The sequence below is a fragment of the Oncorhynchus mykiss genome, chromosome 31, assembly GCF_013265735.2.
Source record: "Oncorhynchus mykiss isolate Arlee chromosome 31, USDA_OmykA_1.1, whole genome shotgun sequence".
Taxonomy (NCBI): Eukaryota; Metazoa; Chordata; class Actinopteri; order Salmoniformes; family Salmonidae; genus Oncorhynchus; species Oncorhynchus mykiss.
Genome location: NC_050571.1, coordinates 15,807,631 through 15,826,565, shown reverse-complemented (window position 1 = coordinate 15,826,565; position 18,935 = coordinate 15,807,631). Strand labels below are relative to the sequence as shown.

Sequence of the window (18,935 nt, the reverse complement as noted above, 5' to 3'; positions counted from 1 at the left end):
CCTCTGTACCCACCTCCACCTCTACCTCTGTACCCACCTCCACCTCTACCTCAGTACCCACCTCACCCTCTACCTCTGTACCCACCTCCACCTCTACCTCTGTACCCATCTTCACATCTACCGCTACCTCTGTACGCACCTGTACCTCTGTCCCCACCTCCATCTCTACCTCGGTACGCACCTCCACCTCGACCTCGGTACCCACCTCCACCTCTACCTAAGTACCCACCTCCTCCTTCACCTATGTACCAACCTGCAGTTCTACCTCTCTACACACCTCCACCTCTGTACCCACCTCTACCTCTGTACCCACCCTCACCTCTACCTCTGTACCTACCTCCACCTCCACCTCGGTACACACCTCCACCTCTACCTCGGTACCCACCTCCACCTTCACGTATGTACCCACCTGCACTTCTACCTCTGTACACACCTCCACCTCTGTACCCAACTCTACCTCTGTACCCACCCTCACCTCTACCTCTGTACCCACCTCCACCTCTACCTCTGTACCCACCTCCACCTCTACCACTGTACCCACCTCCACCTCTACCTCTGTACCCATCTTCACCTCTACCTCTGAACCCACCTCCACCTCAGTACCCACCTCCACCTCTACCTCTGTACCCACCTCCACCTCTACCTCTGTACCCATCTTCACATCTACCGCTACCTCGGTATGCACCTCCACCTCTGTACCCATCTTCACATCTACCTCTGAACCCACCTCCACCTCGGTACCCACCTCCACCTCTACCTCGGAACCCACCTCCACCTCTACCTCTGTACCCATCTTTACATCTACCTCTGAACCCACCTCCACCTCGGTACCCACCTCCACCTCTACCTCGGTACCCACCTCCACCTCTACCACTGTACCTACCTCCACCTCCACCTCTGTACCCATCTCCACCTCTACCTCTGTACCCATCTTCACATCTACCTCTGAACCCACCTCCACCTCGGTACCCACCTCCACCTCTACCTCGGTACCCACCTCCACCTCTACCACTGTACCCACCTCCACTTCTACCTCTGTACCCACCTCCACCTCTGTACCCACCTCCACCTCTACCTCTGTACCCATCTTCACATCTACCTCTGAACCCACCTCCACCTCTGTACGCATCTCCACTTCTACCTCTGTACCCACCTCCACCTCTACCTTTGTACCCACCCTCACCTCTACCTTGGTACCCACCCTCACCTCTACCTCTGTACCCACCTCCACACCTATGACCTTCCTCTTCTATCTCTCCCCTCAACTGTCCATACTGTGACTTTGAAAGACCATCCACTGGTCATTTACCTTCAACCATGACTACGCTGGTCTATAGTACAGGGCGTCTCTGGCTGTCTCCTCGTAGACAAGTTCACAGGTATTCACAATATTTCCCTTTCCCCAGAGGGGATTAATCATGAGGCCGGCGATTATAATTTGTTCCCAGAAAATGTGTCATGTCTGTGTGCGGCGATGCCTGATGTTCTGGGACCGGGGAGGAGTATCGACTCCATCAATCAGTATTACCAAGGTAACGTTGTGAAGGCCCCACTTCCCCCCACGGGCAGCCGAACCGAAAGGCAATTATGCAGCCGGCAGTTGAGAGGAGAAGAAGGGTGAGAGGGAGGGGGAAAGAGAGGGAGGAGGGAAAGGGAGCGAGAGGGAGGAGGAAGGAGTGAGAGAGGAGGGAGAGGGAGCGAGTGGGAGGAGGAAGGAGTGAGAGAGGAGGAGAGAAAGAGGAGGACTTAGACACATTCCAGAGAAAGGAAAGGAGTAGATTGTCAGTTAAATGCAGAACTGTATCTCTTTCCTTTGTAATTGGTGAAGTGATCATTCTGCATGTACTATCCCTTTAATACACAACTGAGTATGTATGAAACATGATGATTATTACCACATAAAACTGTTATATCTACACAAGTCAAACTTCCACTGACCTCAAAAACAACATTAAAGGGATGCCTCTGTATGACAGTGTGGTTCGGTCTCAAATGGTACCCTGTTTCCTATAGTGTGCAACTAATGGCTCCGGTCAAACCAATATACTGTATAGCAATTTGGATGATTTGCATCTCAAACAAACCCATCCAGCTTATATCCACTTCTAATAACAGTGAAATATAAAAAATGTATCTCCTCCGAGACACTTCTAGTTCTCTATCTATCTATCCAACTCACATCCTTCTGGTTGTCTATCCAACACATATCCTTCTGGTTCTCCATTGATACAACACACATCCTTCTGGTTCTATATATATCTAACACACATCCTTCTGGTTCTGTATATATCTAACACACATCCTTCTGGTCTATATCCAACACACATCCTTCTGGTTCTATATTCAACACACATTCTTCTGGTTCTATATCCAACACACATCCTTCTGGTTCTATATCTAACATACATCCTTCTGGTTCTATATATATCTAACACACATCCTTCTGGTTCTATATCTAACATACATCCTTCTGGTTCTATATATATCTAACACACATCTTTCTGTATCTATATCTAACACACATCCTTCTGGTTCTATATCTAACACATATCCTTCTGGTTCTATATCTAACACACATCATTCTATCTATCTATCATTCACATCTATCTATCTATCTATCTATTTATCTATCTATCTATCTATCTATCTATCTATCTATCTATCTATCTATCTATCTATCTATCTATCTATCTATCTATCTATCTATTCAATTCAATTCAAGGGGCTTTATCTGCATGGGAAACATGTGTTAACATTGCCAAAGCAAGTGAGGTAGATAATATACAAAAGTGAAATAAACAATAAAAATTAACAGTAAACATTACACATACAGAAGTTTCAAAACAATAAAGACATTACAAATGTCATATTACGTATATAAACAGTGTTGCAACGATGTACAAATGGTTAAGGGTACACAAGGGAAAATAAATAAGCATAAATATGGGTTGTATTTACAATGGTGTTTGTTCTTCACTGGTTGCCCTTTTCTTGTGGCAACAGGTCACAAATCTTGCTGCTGTGATGGCACACTGTGGAATTTCACCCTGTAGATATGGGAGTTTATCAAAATTGGGTTTGTTTTTGAATTATTTGTGGATCTGTGTAATCTGAGGGAAATATGTCTCTAATATGGTCATACATTGGACAGGAGGTTAGGAAGTGCAGCTCAGTTTCCACCTCATTTTGTGGGCAGTGTGCACATAGCCTGTCTTCTCTTGAGAGCCATGTCTGCCTACGGCGGCCTTTCTCAATGGCTAGGCTCTGCTCACTGAGTCTGTAAATCGACAAAGCTTTCCTTAAGTTTGGGTCAGTCACAGTGGTCAGGTATTCTGCCACTGTGTACTCTCTGTTTAGGGCCAAATAGCTATCTAGTTTGCTATGTTTTGCTCTTTTTGTTTTCTCATGATTTGATTGGGTCTAATTGTGCTGCTGTCCTGGGGCTCTGTGGGGTGTGTTTGTGTTTGTGAACAGAGCCCCGGGACCAGCTTGCTTAGGGGACTCTTCTCCAGGTTCATCTCTGTGTGGGTGATGGCTTTGTTATGGAAGGTTTGGGAATCGCTTCCTTTTAGGTGGTTGTAGAATTTAACGGCTCTTTTCTGGATTTTGATAATTAGTGGGTACCGGCCTAATTCTGCTCTGCATGCATTATTTGGTATTCTACGTTGTACACGGAGGATATTTTTTTCAGAATTCTGCATGCATAGTCTCAATTTGGTTGTTTGGTTGTCAATTAGGGTGTGCAGGGTGAATACATGGTATGTTGTACGGTAATTTGGTAAAAAGCCAATTTGACATTTGCTCAGTACATTGTTTTCATTGTGGAAATGTACGAGTCTGCTGTTAATGATAATGCAGAGGATTTTCCCAAGGTTGCTGTTGACACATATCCCACGGCAGTTATTGGGGTCAAATTTGTCTCCACTTTTGTGGATTGGGGGGGGATCAGTCCTTGGTTCCAAATATTGGGGAAGATGCCAGAGCTAAGGAGGATGTTAAAGAGTTTTAGTATAGCCAATTGGAATTTGTCGTCTGTATATTTTATCATTTCATTAAGGATACCATCAACACCACATGCCTTTTTGGGTTGGAGGGTTTTTAATTTTGACCTGTAGCTGATTCAAGGTAATTGGAGAATCCAGTGGGTTCTGGTAGTCTTTAATAGTTGATTCTAAGATTTGTATTTGATCCTGTATATGTTTTTGCTCTTTATTCTTTATTATAGAGCCAAAAAGATTGGAGAAGTGGTTTACCCATACCTCTCCATTTTGGATTTTCCCAGAAGTGGTTAGAGTCTATGGATTCTTCAATTTTATTGAGCTGTTTTCTGACGTGCTGTTCCTTCTTTTTCCATAGTGTATTTCTGTATTGTTTTAGTGATTCACCATAGTGAAGGCGTAAACTCAGGTTTTCTGAGTCTCTATGTTTTTGGTTGGACAGGTTTCTCAATTTCTTTCTTAGATTTTTGCATTCTTCATCAAACCATTTATCATTGTTGTTCATTTTCTTTGGTGTTCTATTTGAGATTTTTAGATTTGATAGGGAAGCTGAGAGGTCAAATATACTGTTAAGATTTTCTACTGCCAAGTTCACACCTTCACTATTACAGTGGAACGTTTTACCCAGGAAAGTGTCTAAAAGGGATTGAATTTGTTGTTGCCTAATTGTTTTTTGATAGGTTTCCAAAATGCATTCCTTCCATCTATAGCATTTCTTAATGTTACTCAGTTCCTTTGGCTTTGATGCCTCATGATTGAGTGTTGCTCTGTTTAAGTAGACTGTGATTTTGCTGTGGTCTGATAGGGGTGTCAGTGGGCTGACTGTGAACGCTCTGAGAGACTCTGGGTTGAGGTCAGTGATAAAGTAGTCTACAGTACTACTGCCAAGAGATGAGCTATAGGTGTACCTACCATAGGAGTCCCCTCGAAGCCTACCATTGACTATGTACATACCCAGCGTGCGACAGAGCTGCAGGAGTTGTGACCCGTTTTTGTTGGTTATGTTGTCATAGTTGTGCCTAGGGGGGCATATGTGGGAGGGAATGCTGTCACTTGCAGGCAGGTGTTTGTCCCCCTGTGTGCTGAGGGTGTCAGGTTCTTGTCCGGTTCTGGCATTTAGGTCACCACAGACATGTCCCTGGGCCTGGAAATTATTGATTTCCCCCTCCTGGATGGAGAAGCTGTCTTCATTAAAGTATGGGGATTCTAGTGGGGGGATATAGGTAGCACACAGGAGGATATTTTTCTCTGTTAAGATCATTTCCTTTTGAATTTCTAGCCAAATGTAAAATGTTCCTGTTTTGATTAATTTAATGGAGTGAGTTAGGTCTGCTCTATACCAAATTAACATACCCCCTGAGTCCCTTCCCTGTTTCACACCTGGTAGTTTGGTGTATGGGACTACCAACTCTGTAACCTACAGGGCAACCAGTGGGTCCGTCTCCTCTATACCAGGTTTCTTGCAGGATGACAATGTCTGCATTACCGATTTCTTTGGTGAAGTCCGGGTTCCTGCTCTTTAGGCCAAAGGCAGATGACCTCAGGCCTTGGATATTCCAGAATGATATTGTGAAGGCTTTGTGTTCCATAAAGTGTCCAATGTTGTTGGTCATGTGGTTTGGCCTCAGGCCAGTAAGTGTGAGCAGAGCCTGCTGAGCATCTGGTACATGCCATTGGCTTGGGCTAGTGTAAGAGTGGGTGTTGGGCCTGTTTGCCTGCTCACTACCTGGGCGTATGTATGACTTCCATGCCCTCTTTGCGGGGGTGGGGTGCATAGGGTGGGCGGGAGGGGCATAGGTCTGATCTGAGGGGGCCTATATGGGGTGTGGGCATGGTTGACGTGGGGGGGGGGGGGGGGGTGGATGTGGCTGGGAGTGCTGTGATCTAGATGTAAGTCCACTTGGCCTGGGTCCTCTATGAGTAGGTCCAGGGACTGGTCTCGCTGGTCTGGGTGGGGTGTCTATTGATCTGTTGCTCCTGTGTGAAGTGTTGGGGATACGTTTGAGAGCGATGTCCTTTAGAATCCGGGCAAAGGTGGGCACTGCTGCCTTGTAGAGGTGGACCTGGTCATAGAGGCTGTTCAAGTCCAGAGTGGAGTGGTGGGCCAGGTAAACATTTGGTTTTGAGGCACAGCCACGGGAAATACTTGCGTTTACCCGCTGTATTGTGGCAGGGTGGAAGTCTTTTTGTGGTAGCAGGGTGGAGATAACCACTTGTGCGTTGGGGAAAGTAGAAGATGCTTTTTCAATCACTCCCTTCAGTGCTGTGGCCACCCTTTCCTGCTGTGCTCTCAGGTCGTTTGTGCCTGTGTGTATTATTACGTGGCTAGGTGAACCTAGTTCATCCTCAGACAGAAGATCTAGGATGCGCTGGGTGTTTGGACACCAGAGTTTAGACACACTGTGTTTGGGGAAAAGTTTTTTTTCTTGTATATATTTCCCATTTGAGTCCATAAGGAGAACAATCTGTGGCTTGTGTATGTCCTCAGTGGGTGTGTGGGGGGTGGGGGGGTGGGGGGGGTTTGTCAGAAGGGCTATCAGGGTGGCTGACGAGGGGGGGGTGCTCAGAGGGGATGAGAGCCGCTGGGCTTGGGGTACTTCATTTGTCTGTTCTGCTGTGATGTCGACGCTATGGTCAGGGTCTGGTGTGGACTGTTCTGCTGTGCTGTCAAGACTTTTGTCGGGTGCTGAGGTGGGCTGCTGCTGGCTTCTCTGCGGGGGTGGCCACCTCTCTAGTGGGTTGTTCTCTGTCACACGCCATCCCCCTCAACCTCTCCTCCAGCAGTCTGATCCTCTCCTCCATCCCCCTCAACCTCTCCTCCAGCAGTCTGATCCTCTCCTCCATCCCCCTCAACCTCTCCTCCAGCAGTCTGATCCTCTCCTCCATCCCCCTCAACGTCTCCTCCAGCAGTATGATACTCTCCTCTAGTGCTATGTTCTTCTCCTGCTCCTGCTCTTTCTCCTGTTGAAGTTTTCTCACCACTGTCCAGAGTGCAGATATGTCTCTCTCCACCTTCAGCACTCCGGGTCTGGTTAAGTGAGTGTTGTTGTGCTGGACTGTTGTCTGGGTCTGTGCATACTGGAGTGTAATCACCTGCTGTTCCAGCTCCACCTGCCTTACCTCCAGCTGGGTGAATTTATCCTTCATTTCAATGAGAGGGTAGTACTCTGTGCTGGAAGGTTGACTTTCCGCTGGGGGTGGCTCGTCTGTGGTTTTATATAATGAAGAGGTCTGGTCTGACCCGCTCGGGGTGGGGGTATCTTTCTCAAGGGAGAGCTTCTCCTGCTGGGCTAATTCTTTGATTAGGTGAAAGTCCAGCTGAAACTGTTTTGGGTACCCTGTACCATTACTGTTCCAGACGTATAGAGATTTATATTAGCGGACTCAGAGTCCTCATTGTCAAGTATCCTGAGTTTCCACCCCTCGTTAACAAAGGGGTAGTGTGCTCATATAGCACTGTGCCATGCCAGGGGATGGTTTGTGTGGAAGAAAAGGTTGCTGGTGTCACTCAAGTTCAGGTTGGATGGTGTTTTCAGGTTTCTGTTGTTTTCCAGAGAATTTGCTGTATAGAATAATAATCCTTGGTAGTTGTAAACCTTCCAGGTGATTCCGTAATTCCGTCCAAAATCAGGTTGTAGGTTTTGAGTTTTGATTTGAAGTGAAGGTTATGTTGTAGAGGATAGCATCCTGTATATGTTCCTGACAAAAAATCCAAGTTTATCTAACTCTAAATCTATCTTTTTTTAAGAAAATGGTGAGAAATGCAGGAGCTCATCTGATCATGACCTCTAGCCTACCTCTATCCAACACACATCCTTCTGGTTCTCTGTCTATCTGTCTAACACACATCCGTCTGGTTCTCTGTCTATCTATCTATCTATCTATCTATCTATCTATCTATCTATCTATCTATCTATCTATCTATCTATCTATCAACACACATCCTTCTGGTTCTATATCCAACACACATCATTCCATTCCTTCCTCACTTGGCAGGATCAAAACAAGCCTGGGCTGTGTCCCAAATGGTACTATATTCCCTAAATAGTGCACCATTTCTTTTGTCCAGGGCCAAAAACGCTCTGGTCAAAATTAGCTTAATGCACTGTGTAGGGAATGGGGTGCAGTTTGGGAAAAAGACATGGCCAATCGATTTCCAAGGCGGCTAATTAAGTTTACCGTCAATAACTTGTCCCAATTAAGACGGGGAGTTGGACTCAGGCACGGAATACCTCCAGGTTCCATATTGATCTCTCGCTCCCAGGCATCCATCCAAGTTCAATCAGACAAGACCCAGTAATGGACTTCACTTCTCTCTGCCTCCTCTTCCTCCCCGTCCTGGCTGTCAGTCAACAAGTGGTCCAATCAAGAGCGCCTGCCTGCAGACAAAGCGAGTAACAAGCCAAAACCATCACACTCCATTGTTGCTTACTGCTTGTGACATTAAGGGCAATCTGTCCAGAACCATCAAACCAAACAGCCAGGTTGAAGCTTTTTTAAAGAGACGGGAACCACTTTGGTTATGACACGATCATTTCAGCTGTGTGTTGTGTTTTGTACATGTTGAAGCCTTGGCCTATCTTGTACATTGTATGTTGGAAACACCCACCTCCATCTGTTTTAAAGCAACAATATTTAACTTTTTGGGCAAACTGACCAAATTCACATAGAAATGCGAGTTGTAGATATTTTATTATCATTGAAAGCAAGTCTAAGAAGTGTTAGATCTCTTTTATGTGCTCTCTTTCTATGCTTCCCATTATTAAGTTTTGTTTTTGCATCTTTTACTTTCGGTTTTGTACACCAGCTTCGAACAGTTGAAAATACAACATTTTTGTGTTATGGAAAATATATTTCACAGCGTTTTAGATGGTACAATGATTCACTACTCAATGACTGCTTGTTGTGTCACATAAACTGAAATTAGGTGAACTACTAGAATTTTAGCAACCAGGAAATAGAGGAGCGATATTTGCATAGTGCACCTTTGAAGGAAACAGAGGGAAGTGCAACAACAGAGTTTGTGTTAATTGTCCTACTGTCAGTTTTTTTCCTACTTGGTCTCTACAGTAAATTAAATCACATTTCTATCTCGCTCTCTCCTCTCTCCTTCTTTCCAGATCTCTATATCCAATCACTATTTATCCTTTCTTTTCTTCTCTCTCCTTCTTACTCTTTCTTTTTTCATTATTTCGCTCCTTTCTCCTCTCTCAATTCGCCAACTCTCATCCTCTCTCTTACTCTCTCTTCCACCCCTCTCTTTCTCTCTCTCATCATTCAATCTCTCTCTTTCTCTCCCCTTCTCTGTCTTTTTCCCTCCACCTTCTCTCCCTCCACCTTCTCTCTCTCTCTCTCTCTCTCTCTCTCTCTCTCTCTCTCTCTCTTTCTCTCTATGCCTCTCATTATTCTCTCTCTCTCTCCCTCCATCCATCCCTCCCCCTTCTCTCTCTCTCTGTCTCTCATTCTCTCTCTCTTATTATTTTCTCTCTCTCTCCATGTTACCGGTCCCTCCTGCGCTCCCTGGAGAGACTGAGGTATGACAGCCTTACTTTATTCTCCTGATCTTCATCTGTAAAGCTGTTAGGCTTCCTGTCACCTCCTGAAAAACACACTCCCTCTAGCACTATGACAGACAGACAGACAGACAGACAGACAGACAGACAGACAGACAGACAGACAGACAGACAGACAGACAGACAGACAGACAGACAGACAGACAGAGACTAAGGCTGCCATTTGAGACAGCCTTAGACTAGCATACAACCTTGAATGTAATGATGACCCATTTAGCAACACCACCTGGCCCATTAGAATCTTGACACATGGCTATATTCCATCCACTGGGTTCATATAGAGTTCTATAGGATGAGTAAATAGAGGGCTCACAACATTCTATTACCAAATGTATGGTGAATTGTATTGATTTACTTTTCAGACATTGAGCTTAGAACAATATGCATCAGCTCTTCAGTTTGGTCTAGATAAATCAGTTTATTTTTTGCTTGATTTTATCAGGACTTTCAAATCAGAGGTTACAAAGAAGTAATTTCACTTTGAAAGAACACAAGAGAACATGGAACACAGAAGGCTGAACACAGAGAGAACACACGCTGTTCTATACAGCTCACAATAATGCAGGTTATGTGACATTGATACTCCCCCTACCATTTCCTGTTTGCTATGTGGTGAGATTTGCACTACAGTGGATTAGATATGCTAAAGACACATGAATCATGAACATTCCTCTGGAGAGGAAGGTAGCAGGTCATATATGGTGCTATGTCGGTGTGTAGCAGGCCTGTCCCATGGTGAGGGTTTGAGGGAGCCCCCTGTCCGTTGATCACGCACTGGTATCTTTTTTCAAAACTTTTGGCTAATGTGATCAATCAATTTTTAAAAAATTATGAAGCCCTTTTTACATCAGCAGTTGTCAGCAGTTGTGACCACTCTCACCATCACTCCTGTCCCTACTGTCCGACATGGATGGCCAACCAAATAGATGTCTTCACCAGGAGCAGGAACTCTCTGAAACCTAGAGACCTGAATGCTCTCCATTTCTTCAGCTAGCTAACTGTTATCTCCAGTTTGTTTAGCTTCTTTTTTGTCTGTATACTGCAATTCAGCTTTTAGCTGTGAATGTGTACAAGACAGCCTAACCAATAATAACAGCCTAAAATCCCAATGTCCAAGCAAAGCAGAGGCAGAAAAACAGTGGCTAGGAAAAACTCCCTTGGAGGAGAAGAAAACAGCATGTTTCTGTCTTGAAAGTTTGTAGCTGATATTGTACTTCGTAAGACAATAAAAAATTTAAATAAAAACAGTCTCAACACCCATTACCATGTATTCCTCTCCACTCCTCCATTGTCTGTGACTGAAGTGTCTCTGACTGGAAGTACGTTGCCATGGTTTTATCAGTAACATTTCTGTTAAATTGGAAACAAGAAGAAATTACTTCAGCTTAAAGCCTCCTAATCTTTCCAAATGTTATTGTCTGAGAAAATATGTTAATACCCTACTTGGGTTTCTGGAGACAATAACTGGGAGAAAGCAATTTTACCATTAGCTGAGGAGAAAGTGCTTTGGCTGGGTCTGATAAACGAGCTTATCCCTAATCCTAATTGTGTCAAAGGAAGGATTTAGTGCTTCATTTGATAAACAAGCACAGGGGCATCACATCCATAATGTCGAGTGCAATCAATCCCTACATGGAAACCAGGGCTGCTGTTTAACCTTGCAGTTGATCCATAGAGATGAAGCACTGATCCGGAGGCATAGGAGAGTGTACATACATTTAGGATGCGTCTGAAATGACACCCTATTCCCTACATAGTGCACTACAATTGACCATGGCCCCTGGTGAAAAGTAGTGCACAATGCAGGGAATGGAGTGCCATTTGGGATGCAACCAGTGTCCAATAGGAAGTAATTGGAAGGACTTGACTGTAAAAGCGGCTTCGGTAACCTTACAGATTACAAACCCCTTATCAGGTACCCAACAGTCATACTTGTGTGTGTGCTAGTGTTCCCCCATAGTAATTATCCATGCTGAACCTTAAAGTGGTTACAATCATGAATGTTTTGGCCATTAGAAGAGCTCACCCACAAGCCATGCAATAAAACGAAGGTAGGCCATTTGTATACAAACCAGCAGGATAGAAAACGAGGCATATAATCGCCTGGATCACACCGATAGAGTCGTTGGGTTTTGTTACACCAGAAGTCCATTCCTTTCCAATGAAACGCTGCATTTGTCTTGCAGCATTGTGTTGCAGAGGCAGTTGCAGTGCGATCTGTGTGGTGCATACTTTGGATTTATTGAATTTATGCATCAAATTGTATGTATTGACAGAAATTGTAAATGTTGAAGTTTTGTTTCATACATATCCAGATTATGCTGCGTACCATTTTGCTGTTGGTATGTTAAAGGCACTGCACGATCAATCCGACATCTGTGTTGTCCATACAGCATTAACTGGGACGTGGCCTCCACAGAAGAGAGAGCAAACCTTTTTTTGTTCTTCATGGAGCAACGCAGAGCTGTTGTGAAGGAATTTTGGTATTTATTAGGATCCTCATTAGCCGCTGCAAAAGCATCAGCTACTCTTCCTGGTCTCCACATGAAACATGACATCATACATAGTACAGAACATGATTTGCTTAGAAGGAAGAAAGCTTGTGTTTATACAGGACCTCCCGCCATCCATCATTCAACCAATCATGTCAATGCAGAGCTGTATGGAGCCCTCCACAATGTTACAACATTTGAGAGGTGCACAGCGATGCAGAACAGAGCTCAATTTGGCCTCTGCATGCCTACAGAGGCTCCACAAGTACGTCACACCATCCATTTGGCACCTACAACCACATTTTCGGTTCAAGCATAAATGGGCTTTTAGATGTATGTGCCAATGCATAAACAGTGCAATTACGCAAAGGTTATTTATTTATTTTTTATTTAACCTTTATTTAACTAAGCAAGTCAATTAACAACACATTCTTAATTACAAACCCTAACCCGGACGATGTTGGGCCAATTGTGCGCCTGGAATCGAACCAGGGTCTGTAGTGACGCCTCTAGCACTGAGATGCAGTGTCTTAGACCACTGCATAACATTCCCCCCATAGATGCATTTGAGTATATTAGAATGTAGAATGACGCCAAATTCAGATGTAAGAAAACGTTATACACTAATTAAACACTAGATGAACCAAGGAACCATAGCAGTTATGACTGTTTGAATCTAATTCCAAGTGTATAAAACAAAATAAAAACAGAGCGGCCATGAGACCCTCCTCGTGCGCGTCTCCTGAGGGGATGGTGGGTGCATTCCGTAGGTAGGGGCTCGAGCTGAAGTCACCGTTCCATATCATTGTAGCGGAGGACACGCGGGCGTCAGCAGCGCGCGAGAGAAAGAGCGGGAGGAGAGAGAAGATAGTGACTGCAGTTGCACGTTCCCTCTCGATATTGGATCTATGTTGTTGTAAGAGCATCTGTAACCGGTAGGAAAGGAGTGGGGAAGAGGAGGTATACACTAACTCACCAAGGAAAGACCTATGCTTGGATTTTGCCTCCTTTTTCTTCGCCAATGCAAAAGGAAATATGCAGCGAAGCTTCACCCTCCTGTACACCAGTTTTCTGGGGATGTGCTTGGGTTCAAGTTTTCCAAGTAACATCAATATAGGTAGGTGAAAAACCCACGCGTAAAATGAAGCCTGGCAGAATTATTGTATTTTTGTATGTATTTGTTTAGTGTACACATTTGATTTCTTGGCATAGGCCTATTTGTATGGACAATGGCAAGTTAGTGAATATGCCTTTTCTGAGGCTATAAAGTTGTATTCAACATATTTTGCTGATAAAAGAGTCCGGAAATATTTATCTCTCTGTGTTTGCGTTTTATTTTGCCGATAGAAGTTTTATAAATAACCGTTGAATATGTATCTTTCACAGGGGGACTATTCCCAACCGAATCTCACGAATATGACGTGTTTCGGTTCGCGCTCTCGCACCACCAGGATATCCCCAAACTGGTGCCGCAGGTGGATATGGTCAAGAAAGGCAACAGCTTCTCCATGACATATGCCTGTAAGTATTTTTTCCCAGGGTCTCTGTTCTCCCCATTCCACCCATCCCTCCCAGTTATTTCTTAGTTTCCCTCATGGGTTATTTATTCATACGGTCAATCTGTTGTCCTCCCGCTCAACGAAACCACTGGCCAACGCTTGTCCAGAAATGATTAGTCTGTGCTACGTAGAGGTGTCTGACATTGATAGATGTAGTTATGACATATACAATTACATCTGGTTATTCTGTCACTGTAAAGATGGTCCGAGAATGTGTGATTTTTTGCATCCATCTGCATCGCTCTTTTTCATAAGAGGCTGGGTGTGCGCGCGTGTGAGATTCTCGTAAGAGGCTGTGTGTGTGCGTTTGTGACTCTATCTTGTAAGAGGCTGTGTGTGTGTGACACTCTTCTAAGAAGCTGTGTGTGTGGGCGTGTGTGACTATCTTATAAGAGGCAATGTGTGTGCGTTTGTGTGACTCTTTTAAGAGGCACCGTGTGTGCGTGTGTGAGCAAGAGAGAGACCTCAGTGCAATGAACACATTTTTTCTGACAAATCTACCCATATCAGTAGTATCATGTAGGCTACAGACAATATAACCAGATGAAACAAAGTGGTTATATACTTTATATTTAAAATATTGATTTTGTTTTGATACCCTTCCCCCATTTAGCCTACTACACAAGCCAACATTGAAATTTGATCTGTGACAGCGCTGATCAAGCAACTTCCCTTTCCCACCGACATTCAGGATAAACCTGTTCCCACAAAGCCCTGTTCCTAATTACAGATGGATTTCTATTCGTTTAGCTTCAGCTGGCACCAGCTACTCAGCTTAGCTTTCTCATTACAGTAGCCTAGCCTACAACACCATACCACTCAAATGGCTCCAAGCGCCGTGACTCACTCAACTTCATAAGGTAGGCTCTGTACGTTTCAGGAACACTTCTAAAATAGGGTTCTAATTACTGTAACACTGTAGGAGAAATATTACATAGTAGACATTCAATTTGTTCACCTTTAGACATCATTATCTTCATGGATGAGCTCACTTACATGGGGGCGAGCGTGTAAGGTGACACTCAGGCACGTAGGAAAGAGGATTTATAGTTTATTGTAAAGCCCTGTAGATCAATGGTGGTCACCGGTCCAAGTTACTCTCCTGTAAGTACATCAACCACCAATCGTCATTGCACGGCCTGTCTGCTCTGATGATGCCCAAATCAAATCATGCTTAATCGTTTTAGCAGCACTGTCACAATCACCTTCCCTTAACAGATACAGACACTGAAGCAGCTTCGTATCATGTTTTAAAGACCAAAGTGATATGGTAGCCCAATCATTCCCCCGTATGCTGAAAATCAAGAAAAAAACACTATAAAATGAAAAATAACTTCATTTCGGGAGTTATGTATGTGTATTTTTGTGTTTTCCAACCTTCACTTTTGGGATTTTAAACACCAAGGTGCCCTTGAGATTTTCTTGATTTAAGTTGGTACATCTAAAGGTAGGCCATGTCCCAGGTGCTCCATGTTGGACACTGTGCATCAGGTCTATGCAGCTGTGTGCTGGCTCCAGATGAAACATACACAATAGATTCTCCTCCCTGACAACTCTCTCTTTCCACACTAGTCTCCTCAGGACTGCTTGAAGTGCGACATTCAATTTCACTGGCAGAGTCTTCAGACATTGATAACCGTGTTGTTTCTGTGTTTTTTTTCCTACTCTGAGACAAGACTTGAATTTAAAGGCAGTTTTTATTCTGTTTCACATACCAGCCATGCTTTTCCTCTGATCTCTGCCTCGGCTCTGAAGAGACGCAGTTCCGTTTTGAAAAAAACTGAATGAAAAGGAAATCAGAAAAAATGGAAACCGTGGATGTATTTTAAGTCAGATGATATCTAATGCAATAGGACTGTAACACATGATATCTAATGCAATAGGACTGTAACACATGATATCTAATGCAATAGGACTGTAACACATGATATCTAATGCAATAGGACTGTAACTCATGATATCTAATGCAATAGGACTGTAACACATGATATCTAATGCAATAGGACTGTAACTCATGATATCTAATGCAATAGGACTGTAACACATGATATCTAATGCAATAGGACTGTAACACATGATATCTAATGCAATAGGACTGTAACACATAATATCTAATGCAATAGGACTGTAACACATGATATCTAATGCAATAGGACTGTAACACATGGTATCTAATGCAATAGGACTGTAACTCATGATATCTAATGCAATAGGACTGTAACACATGATATCTAATGTAATAGGACTGTAACACATGATATCTAATGCAATAGGACTGTAACACATGATATCTAATGCAATAGGACTGTAACACATGATATCTAATGCAATAGGACTGTAACACATGATATCTAATGCAATAGGACTGTAACACATGATATCTAATGCAATAGGACTGTAACACATGATATCTAATGCAATAGGACTGTAACACATGATATCTAATGCAATAGGACTGTAACTCATGATATCTAATGCAATAGGACTGTAACACACAATATCTAATGCAATAGAACTGTAACACATGATATCTAATGCAATAGGACTGTAACTCATGATATATAATGCAATATTTTTTAAAATATTTTTTATTTATTTTATTTAACCCTTATTTTACCAGATAAGTTTACTGAGAACACATTCTCATTTACAGCAACGACCTGGGGAATAGTTACAGGGGAGAGGAGCACACTACACAGGGCAATGTCCCCAATCCCTGCCCTGGGGCATTGGGATATTTTTTTTTAGAGCAAAGGAAACGGTGCCTCCTACTGGCCCCCCAACACCACTTCCAGCAGCATCTGGTCTCCCATCCCACTTCTGGTCCCCACAAGAATAGTTAAACACGCCCGGCATGAGGGGGAAGAATCAGCATGTTTACCAGAACAGTCATTGTAACCATTACACAACAATGTTATGTAGGAATGTCAATTACACCTGTCATAACGGCTCACTAACCTTTAATGTAGCCTACATCTTAGCTGACGCAGCTGGAGATTAGGGGGAGTATATTTTCTCTAGGCTAACACAAAATGAACTTTCTTGAGGAATTCCTATTCATACTAGAGCCAGAAATGTGAAATATTGATGCTCCCTGTCATTTATGCCCCAAGGTTTGTTTTGTATGTCACATTTCGACCCATCAGATCTGTGTCACAAACCAGGTTTCCATTCAACCGTTTTAAGCAAGTAAAGTTCCACGTTGGATAAAAAATGTCATGACAGGCCTGATGAAAACTTTCCAAATGTCGACAAAGCAAAATACGCTAGACAAGGTGGGATCTTTTTGTGTCGTTAAAATGAATTATGCGAGAAATGTCGGTGGAAACTCTTTTATGTGCAAACATTCATATCATAACCATAATATCAAAGTAAACTTAGAGTCATACGATGACATGTTGTGTGATCCTCCCACTACGACTCATCAGGAAAGCATTCAATTTATCTCACTACAATACGTTTAAGTTAGCAAAAATAGATAAGATCTTGCTACCATGGAAAATTAAATACCTGTGTATTTGTGTAAAAATCACCCTGATTTAACTCTTTAGTCATATCCTATTTTCTTATGGCCCTGCTTACACCTAACGGCTTGTTTAAAAAAATATATATGAGCAAAATATATTCAATTTTATTTGGAATGGCAAGCCAGTTAAAATGAAATGGGCCTAGTTTTATAAAGAATATGAATTCGGAGGGCAGAAATGATTCAATATTAAAGCATTAGACCTCTCACTAAAGGCTTCAGTCATACAAAAACTATGCTTAAATCCAAACGGGTTCTCAATAATAACTTTTTCTCTTTATTCAGATTACAGCCTCTCATTTTGGTTATTTGAAAATGAAATCATCTCCAAAATATAGTTATTTTTAAAACAAGCCAAAGAAAGTTGGTTACTATTTCAGTTTAATCCACCAGAAAAGACAGAACAAATATTACAGCAAATATTCATGTAAAAATATAAAATGTTAAAAAATGGTATAATCTTTGTAAATTATATCATAAATATAATTTAATTTGTAACAAATGCAACTAAAGGAAATATATGTGTCATGTGTGCTCCCTCTCCGGACTCTAGGTCACCAGGCTGCTGATTATTACGCACACCTGTCACCGTCGTTACGCGCACCTGTGCGTCATTCGACTCACCTGGACTCCATCACTTCCTTGATTACCTGCCCTATATAAGTCACTTCCTTTGGTTCCTTCCCCAGGCGTTATTGTTTCTGTTTCAGTTTCAAGTCTGTGCATTGTTCGTGTTTTCATTTATTAAATGATTCACTCCCTGCACTTGCTTCCCGACTCCCAGCGCACACGTTACAATATGGAAATCTGCTCTATTGAAAATATAGCCAACTCATTTCAGTATTACAGCAAAAATGGAGGAGACAAGTGGAAAGGGGAGAAGGTAAGGAACTTGTCTGTCGGCCCCGCATTAAAGACCAAAATTGGTTTAAAAAATTGGTTAAAAAAATTGTGATGAATAAAAAAGTGTACCAGTTTCATTTATTAAGGACCAAACATTGACAGCTGTGCCATACAGGCGGCAAAATAGTTGGAAAGAGATTTTCGATGTACCGATTCCATGGCACATGGTTTATAAACTGATACACAAAACAACGTCGGATTCAAAACTTTTCAGTGTCAATTATTATATAAAATTCTTGCAACCAATAGAATGTTATATACAGTGCCTTCGAAAAGTATTCAGACCCCTTGACCTTTTCAGTTTCTTACGTTACAGCCTTATTCTAAAATGTATTAAATAAAATAAAAATTATTCAGCAATCTACACACAATACCCCATAATGACAAAGCCAAAACAGGTTTTTAGAATTTTTAGCAAAAAACAGAAATACATTATTTACGTAAGTATTCAGAACCTTTGCTCAAGTGCATCCTTTTTCCATTTATCATCATTGAGATGTTTCTTGATTGGAGTCCTTGGTTGGAGTCCACCTGTCATAAATTAAATTAATTGGACATGATTTGGAAAGGCACACACCTGTCTATATAAGGTCCCACAGTTGACAGTGCATGTCAGAGCAAAAACCAAGCCATGAGGTCAAAGGAATTTTCCGTAAAGCTCAGAGACAGGATTGTGTCGAGGCACAGATCTGTGGAAGGGTACCAAAACGATTCTGCAGCATTGAAGGTCCCCAAAAACACAGTGGCCTCCATCATTCTGAAATGGAAGAAGTTTGGAATCACCAGACTCAGCCGGGCTTGGGGGAGAAGGGCCTTTGTCAGGGAGGTGACCAAGAACCTGATTGTCACTCTGACAGAACTCTAGAGTTCCTCTATGGAGATGG

The 18,935-nt window shown here is 42.8% G+C and overlaps 1 protein-coding gene across 3 annotated transcripts in view; it reads left to right on the top strand.

The window, feature by feature from the left end:
- The first annotated feature begins 12,870 nt into the window (after positions 1 to 12,870).
- Positions 12,871 to 18,935, top strand: part of LOC110504385 (glutamate receptor 1-like) — a 181,094-nt gene continuing 175,029 nt past the window's right edge. For all 3 annotated transcript variants that reach the window (XM_036969868.1, XM_036969866.1, XM_036969867.1), the window contains exons 1-2: positions 12,871 to 13,180; positions 13,450 to 13,584. In XM_036969868.1, coding sequence (XP_036825763.1) covers positions 13,099 to 13,180; positions 13,450 to 13,584 — 217 coding nt within the window. In that variant the 5' untranslated portion in view covers positions 12,871 to 13,098. The remainder of the gene's footprint in view (positions 13,181 to 13,449; positions 13,585 to 18,935) is intronic.